Below are 8,223 nucleotides of genomic sequence, written 5' to 3' on the forward strand. Positions count from 1 at the left end.
CAGTGAAATGAAGGGAACTCTCCAAATGGACGGGAATGAGTCCCTCCTGATCCATCCTTAACAATTAGCAGTCTGGGTGGGTACTGAGTTCTTATACTGAGAAAAATATTCCACACTACTTAGTATCTGCAAAGAGGCTCCAGAGTAAAGGAATCTGTCAGGCAGCTGAGCAAAGTTCCCTTGGACTATTAAAGGAAGAATTTAGGAAAACACCTTCAGAGACCAGGAGATTTGATGGATATTAGGGGGAAAGGGGAAGAGGGGAAGAAGAGGGAAAAGAGATAGAAAGAATGACCCTAGATAAAGCTCTGGTAAGGTAAGACTAGTACATTTCTTTAAGACTGATCAGCTCTAAGTCCCCAGAAATGGTCATCTTCATTTTTTGCTTTGAATGTTCATGTTAACACGTGAGATTCTCAGCTCTAATAAACAAGTAACAAATCTGTTAAAAACTAGTTTAGCAAAGTACTGACGGAACTGACCAGACTTTCAGCTTCAGTGGGAAGATTAAGGTAAAATGATTCTGCTATAATGCCATGACTAACTTCAAGTGAGTTCATGACACAAGAATGTTTCTTTGACACAGACAAGAGGAGCGTGAGACAGTTCTCAAACAGCTCCTCAGCCTTTCCTATAAGCAGCCTGTAGGACACAAGAGTAACGAGTTAAACAAGTGAATTCTTAAAAAAAATTAGGGGACTGTTGGAGCTCAGAGGTGAAATTTCTTTATTTCCACCCATAATAGAAGAAATTTCCCTAAGGTCAACCCATAATAGTGTGCACAGGATAAGGCCCACGTGGTTAAAATCTTTACGACAAGTATAAAGAATTCTCTGATACTTATCAAAAGCCATCTTATTAAATAAGGGTAGCTAAGCCACACAACATGAGATAAAACCAATAGCTCAAGGTAAAGTTTTTGATGGCTCTGCTGCCAAGAGAAATGGGGCAAAACAATTTCTTGTTTAGTTGAGGAAAAATTACTTTTGTTACTATTTCCGACTGAAAGGATTTGTGATACCAGGGCAAGCCCTCAATAATTTTTGTTTCCTACCTTAGAACATTTAAGTGCCTGAATTATGGCCTTTCTGTTGACCTATAAAATCCAAAGGTTGAAAGAGTTGGAGGAATATAGCTGATAATTTTATTTTTCTAAATGAAACATACGTGCCACGTGGAAGCTGGTTTTCTTGCTGCAAACAAGAACACTTTGATCTCAATCCATGCCACAAAAGACAGCTTGAAAAATGACATAGCAAGAAGTCTTTAGAGCATTTAGGAAGGCATCTGTAATAGCCATTACCTTCAGAAATTCTTAGGACCAGACTACAGCTGGTTCTGCAAGCAGCATATGCACCAATTTTGAGTTATCAAACAATGAAGCAGTAGGGAGAGAAATCCCTAAAATTTCACAGTCACAAATAAATAGTCTTGACTTTGCTAACTGCCTGAACATATGCTTATAATCAGAATTCCAGTCTTCTACCTTTTTACTGTCCGTATAGAAATGAAGAATGCCTGAGGATGCAGAGCTGCTTGGAGCTTCATGTTACTAAGTATTCCTAATGCCCTGGAATTTTGGTAGGGATCATTACCACCAGAGACTTCTGGGATCAAGGCCTTGATAGAGTGAGTTCTCATCTCCATGACGAACACTGCACATTTCTTCAGATGTGAAAATGCTCTCATGCCAGCCAAGGTATGCATGGTCATGTGTCACATCCACAAAATACCAGTTTGAATAAGGCAGAACTTACTTAGGTTTGAGAGGTAAAGCAAAAAAAGGCTTGGAGACACTTCACAAAAACTGGTAACTTAGCACAATATTGCGAACAGATTAGATTCAGCACGGCCACCTCCCAACTAGAAGATACAAAGAACACATAGAAGAATCACTGTTGGCAATTTTGGTAGTGTCTGAAGCAGCTAAGTAGTGTTACTTCTTCTAAGTTGGCCTGGAGAGAATAATTTTTAATATAATAACACCTATCAGCTAAAGCTGAAAAGGTTTATAACTATAAAAAGGCTTCAAAATCAGCTGCTGAAACAATATAAACAATATAAAAAAACCAACATGGTGCGATTCAAAGCACTAGAGGCAAAAACCTGGAGACTGATACCTACCTACATGATATATCGAGGCCTAGACCTGATGATGAACATGCCCCATAAACAAATTAGGAAGCCAGATAGCTTAGAACAGGAAAGATCTCCAGCTCAAAGGCCAGGCTGCAGAATCTGAACACCTTCTGAAAATGTATACACCTACTTCAGAGCAGGGTAATTTGTGGACTATTTCTAGGAAACTACTGAGTGAAATATGCAAGGGTAAAGGCTGCACCTAAGCAATACGGTAACCTAACTCCTATGCTGTTTTTGAAGGAACTTTTGATACCCTGGGAAACTTGTGGGGTTTATGTTAAAGGCCTGTACATTTTGAACAGAGTAGTATTCAGGTAACAACAGAAAATCAACTATTCACCTTAAAAGAGTTGAGCTCTCGTATCACAATGCCTAATGCAGCAGGGAGAGCTACATGAGAAATGCACAGTCTGTAAAAGACATATGTATGCACTATGAATCACAGACCGATTCCAGTTGCTCTATCTTAACGGCATTACAAAATCTCGACTTATGCATACCCACAGATATGCATGTACGCGAGCAAACAAATATGCACTATTATACCTGCCATATGCTCTGCCTGCATCTATGTGTATAAAAATACACCAACGTAGACAGAGACATATGCACAGAAAGAGCTGTGTGGTGTTATCCTCGTGTAGCCCTACTTTTGAAGGCACGTACGTGCCCACAAGTGTTCACCCTCGCACGCAGCAGCACACGCTGGGGGGCTGCCAGTCCCTGCAGCACTGTCAAGGGATTTTCCCACCAGGAAGCTCAGGCAGCTCTGGCAGAACCAACAACGGTGCTGCCAACTTCCACAGCCCCTCGTGCTTTTTACCTAAAGCGCTGACTTCTAGGAAGTACTGAGAAGAGAGAAAATAAATAAAATAAAATAAAATAAAATAAAATAAAATAAAATAAAATAAAATAAAATAAAATAAAATAAAATAAAATAAAATAAAATAAACCGCGGTGCTCAGATTCTGAGGAATTTTCGTTACAATGAAAAAGTACTGTTTAAAAAAAAAAAAACCCACACACAAAAAAAACCGGATTGCGGGTGCTTTGGCAGACTGCTGGGGAAGTTCGTTCAGAGAGCAAACTCCTGGCTATCTCCCAGTGCAGCGGGCGCAGTACTCGCACGGCAGCCCGTGGCTGCAGCGTGAGGGGGAGGCGAGCAGCGGCGGGCGGGGAAGCGCAGCCCGGGAGCCGTGGCGCTGCCCGGCGGCCCGGAAAGCGCAGCCCGGCGGGAAGAGCCCGCGGGGCGGCTGTAGGAACAGAGCGAAGCAGGAGGGGTGCAGCAGAGAAAGAGAGCTGAGGCAGGGGCAGAGGGAACCAGGGCCAGCGGCTGCCGAGGCGGGCGGCTACGCGCGAATCGGGGCGGCGGCGCAGCCCTACCCGTGGCGGTGCAGGTCGTGCTGCGACGGCTTGGCCTCCCTCACGCCTCGCAGCCGCCGCAGGGAGCTCAGGACGCGCCGTAGCTCGGCCTCGAAGCTGTCCACCACCGGGTTGCCCCGCGCCACGGGCCCGAAGAAAGCGGCGTGCGGGGCCTGCGGGCCGGCGGCGGGGGGCGGCGGCCCGGCGGGCTCCGCCATGCTCGGGCCGGCCCGGGCGCGGACGCTGTCTCCGGGCAACGGCCGAGGGCAGAGGCCCCGCGGGACCAGCCTGGACGAGCCCGGAGGCGCCGCACGGCGCGGCTTTTCCATAGCCTGTTTCACCGAGGATGGCACTTTGCACTTACTGATTGTGTCGCTGTGCCCACTGCACGGCTATGCATAAAAGAAAAAAGTGTGCTTACCCGCTAAATGCTTATGTTTGTCTATTGGGGAAAGAAAAGGAAAAAAGAACAGTAAAAAAGTGAACTTTTGAAACTAGGTAATTACCAGCCCGTATTTATGTTATAGGAGGTGCCTATAGCAATCTATGTGTTTTGAAGTTCTTTACAGACACCATGGTAAAGAGGTTTGGGAGGGATGTGAAGGAAACTGACTCTGTTGCCATGTTCGTCATCACGATGAGTGTAAGGGACAGCTGAACTGAAAACATGAAAAAAATGTGGTAAGTGGGCAGTGTCCTGACAACCAGGGCCTTTGGAGGCAGTTTCTTGACAGTGAATGGAAAAGGATCAATAGAAATAGGAAAAGCAAAGAAACACTTGAAAACTGCATTCAGATAATTAATAGATGACTACAAAATAACTACACTTCCAACAGCTGGAGACACACAGCATCAGCATGCTGAATTATTGGAATCAGAAAATACTGCATTAGCAAGGTCAAAGAAATGACATGGGAATCATCTAGCTACTATTCATCCTTGGAAAATTGGGAAGATGCAAAAATGTGATTAATTTATGACTAACATGTCTGATTCACTTTACACATTGATTTTGTATTGTGAATACAATACCTGCTGGCAGTTGTGTGAATCCATTGTCCAACAGGTATTGTGGGACTATGGGAAGATCCAGTGACAATGGCTATGCATTTAGGTGATGGCAAATTTAGACAAAGCACAAGAGGGAGTGGGTTCCTCAGATATGTGTGAAGGAGGTAGAAAATGAAGTCTGCAATAAAAAGACATGGCAAAAAGATTCTGAGGCAGAGATTTAGAAATCACTGTGTTCAGAGACAAATTTTACAATACAAATGAAATATGAGAACTTGGGTTGGAGAGCAGCTGCTGCAACATTTAAAGATTTTTGCCTGTGCTTTGCCATGCTAACGAAAGAACTCCCTGTGATGAGCACCAGATGACTAATAAAACACTGGCCTCCTGGGAAAAGTGGCCTGTGCCACTGTACATATTGCTGGTGGCATCCGTTTCAAGTCCCTATGAAGTTCAGAGCTAGTTTGCCTCACTAGATGGTGCTGCATCCCAAAGGGCTGATATTCACATTCATGGAATGCAGAGAGTGCTGTTCTCAAACCAGCAGTGCCTAGAAGCTCCAAGGGGAACTTGAGAGACTGGAAACAAGACTGCTGAGTAAAACTTTATGTATCTCTAATATTTGGGTAGGAGATGGTGGAATGAATATAACATTTGTTATCTGGATTAGCTTTTCAGCCATAGAAAACAAACTGAGTCAAGGAAAACAATAAAGGAGAGGGAGTATAGCCATTCCCCAGAGGGCAGGATTGCAGAACTATGTAAAGATAAAGCTTTAACCACTGGGAGGTTAACCAGGGCGTAGTTGGTCAGCCAGCTCATGAGGAGTGCATAGTCTAAAACTCCTGGGTCACAGTTCAACAGGATCAAAGCACGCATTCCCTGTTAGGTGGAGGTTTAATGTATGGAGGGCAATTCTGACCCTCTCAGTACCAAGGGTGGACCATAGCAAGGAACTACCACCACAAACACTACGGTGTGTACATTATTTCAGTTTTGAATGCTTACAATATTGATTCCTATTATACTGTTCTGGGGAAGACTGGAGTTTAAACTTCATGTAGTTTCCATCTAACATTTAGTGTGTTGAACATTTAATTGGGTCCAAAAGTCAAAAAGGCTTATAGATAAGTGATTAGAACTTTTTAACTGCAGAAGGAGTGCAGATTCTTCAGAAGCATTCAGCTCATATAACCTGATCTTTACAGAGAAAAGTTTGATGTATACAAAACAGTAAGAGTGATGGCTATTGAAGTTTTAACCATGATAGGAAAATTTCCTCAAAAGATAGAGCATACCTGTATGACTTGGAAAGTTTATAGCAATTTTTTTAAATTACCTTACATTAGGGTCCCTACACCCTAAAAATATGTAGTCTGTTGATTGAAAGGCTAATGATTCATTCATCATTGGTAGGTGAACATTTAGATAATAATTTGAACTACAGTAACATTAGGGAGAAAGTAGGACAGATTATGGAGCATTGGCATGGACAGGATCCCAAGAAATGGAACTTAGGTAAATCCTTTGACCCAAAGAGAGAGGATTTAGCAACCTGTGCTTTAATACCACCAGATCAGATAGAAGGAAGCTGCCTCATAAATAGAAGCACCCACAAAGAGTTAACGTAGTAAAAACCCATATAAGGAAGTGTCTGCTTTGGGGCTAAGAGTATGCTTGAACTGTAAAGGAGGAAAACCTTGTTGCTAACTCATCAAGCTGCCTGCTTACTTCTTGTGTCTGTTCCACTTGTGTGAGCAGCAGTGGTTCCTAAGAGCAGACAAAAGGGGGAAACACTGCATGATCACAGCAGAGCTGGGCAGGAAGAGTGTGCAGTGATATCTGGGTTCAGGGGCTGAGGTAATGTCTGCTGAGCCCCATCTAGTACATCAATCAAAGTTTGCTTCCTATGGATAATTCTCAGATGCATGTTCAGATCTCTTTCTAGGATGCTTGTAGCAAATATACACCTGAATTATGGTGCCAATAGACTTTGCTGTTTGATATTCAGAGACACGAAGCAGTCATGGATGCTGTATTGCCAGAATTCTGCAAGGTAACTTGACAGTCCCCAGGGATTTGAAAGAGCTACATTTATGTCATCTCTTCCTTGATGCTTTCAGGAAAAATAGTCTGAGCTGAAATTATTCTGTGCCATCACTTAGTATCTCAGGCTGATAGGCTAATGAAGACATGAGAATTTAAAGTAATGCTTAATACACTTATACTACATATTCAGAATGGGGATCTGCATTTACTCTAGTTGCAGTATGCCTACCTGGTCCTGAGAGCCAGTGGGAATCCACTTTGGGTAGGGTATTCTCCTTTGAGTATGAGTGAATCATTGAATTCAAAAAATAGAAGAAAATCTAGAGAAATAAGCAATAGCAGGTGTGTAGAGATTCTTATGGAGAAATTAAGTTTGTGAATTAGTCAAGCAAAACAAGGTCAAGGAAACACATCATCTTATATGACAGTACAGCATTTACTATTTACATGCTATAGAGGAATCATGTCTAATACAAAGAAATGGCTCTAAGTTACCCAATAAAGCTGATAAAGCCCCATAGAAAAGCCATCAGACAGCTGGAAGAAGTGAACTTCAGAAGCTGCTGAATCCCAGGAGCACTGGCACTTTATAAATATGAAGAAGTTGTCCGACGGCAGTGGGAAAAAATAAGAACTTGTGCTGAGCTTACAAGAGGCAAAACACATGCTGGAATTAATGGACCTTCCAATATAACTAACTATACAGGAAGCAGAGAGGTGCAGCAGACCTGCAAGCTTCTTGCTGTCACCTCCTGTGGCACTTGTCTATACCTACAGCTAATGAGACACATACGGAAATCCTGGACCTTTATGAGCAGCTTTGAGAGATTATATCTACTCAGCATTTCCTTCCCACCTCCTTGCTTCTGGGCTGTTTTTGGTAAAGCTGCTTGTGGCTTACTGAAAGTGTCATTAGACTCAGATGCCTTACTTAAATCTGCCTTTACATTCAACTAAAATTTGTGGATTCCTACCCTTATCTAAGGGCTACTAACTACCTTTCCATAGGAAAGTTATCAAGGAGATGGGAGCTACAACGTCCTGTTTTGATAGCATTTGTGTTTTTTTGCTGTACCATGAAGAAACATATGCTGAACTAGGAAGCTACATGCCTTATTGCAAAGGTAGGGAAATGTGAAAAGATGGTGGGAATGGCTTACTTAGGACACCATACAGTTTTTCAAACAAAGCAGCAGTTCAAGTCCTTTACTGAGACAGTGACACATATTTGTAAAATATTTTGGTACTCTTCCTGTCAGTGATCAGTATACAAAATTTGTCAGATAATGGCATGGTCGCTGAACTCTGGGACATAGATTAACAATAACTGAGGCATGTGTGTCTTTACATAAGCAACTGATGATTTTTTAAGATACAATGAAAGCAGATCTGGGACAGCTTAAATGCAAGTGAAAGCTAAGAGAAGGAAAATGCTAAGTTTTCACTTGAAAATGGTTTTTGGCTTCCTTTCTGATCTAGTTCGTCAGTGTTGTAAGAGGAAGGAAAAAGAGTGATCAACACAAGAAAGACTGAGAACTATGCCAGTGCCAGGTTCTTACAGAGCTGCGTTCAAGCTTGGGGTGACAGTTGTCTCTGTGTTTTCATTGTATTATATGAAAGGCTTCAGTGCCAAACTCTAAAGATTATGTAAGAGCTTTC

The 8,223-nt window shown here is 42.5% G+C and overlaps 1 protein-coding gene across 1 annotated transcript in view; it reads right to left on the reverse strand.

Annotated features, from left to right (window-relative positions):
- The window catches only part of LOC131592081 (cilia- and flagella-associated protein 54-like), a 101,611-nt gene extending 97,889 nt beyond the window's left edge, over positions 1–3,722 (reverse strand). Inside the window, 1 exon segment of the mRNA XM_058863359.1 lies at positions 3,526–3,722. Coding sequence (XP_058719342.1) covers positions 3,526–3,722 — 197 coding nt within the window.
- Positions 3,723–8,223: the final 4,501 nt, after the last annotated feature.

The sequence above is a fragment of the Poecile atricapillus genome, chromosome W (assembly GCF_030490865.1).
Source record: "Poecile atricapillus isolate bPoeAtr1 chromosome W, bPoeAtr1.hap1, whole genome shotgun sequence".
NCBI lineage: Eukaryota > Metazoa > Chordata > Aves > Passeriformes > Paridae > Poecile > Poecile atricapillus.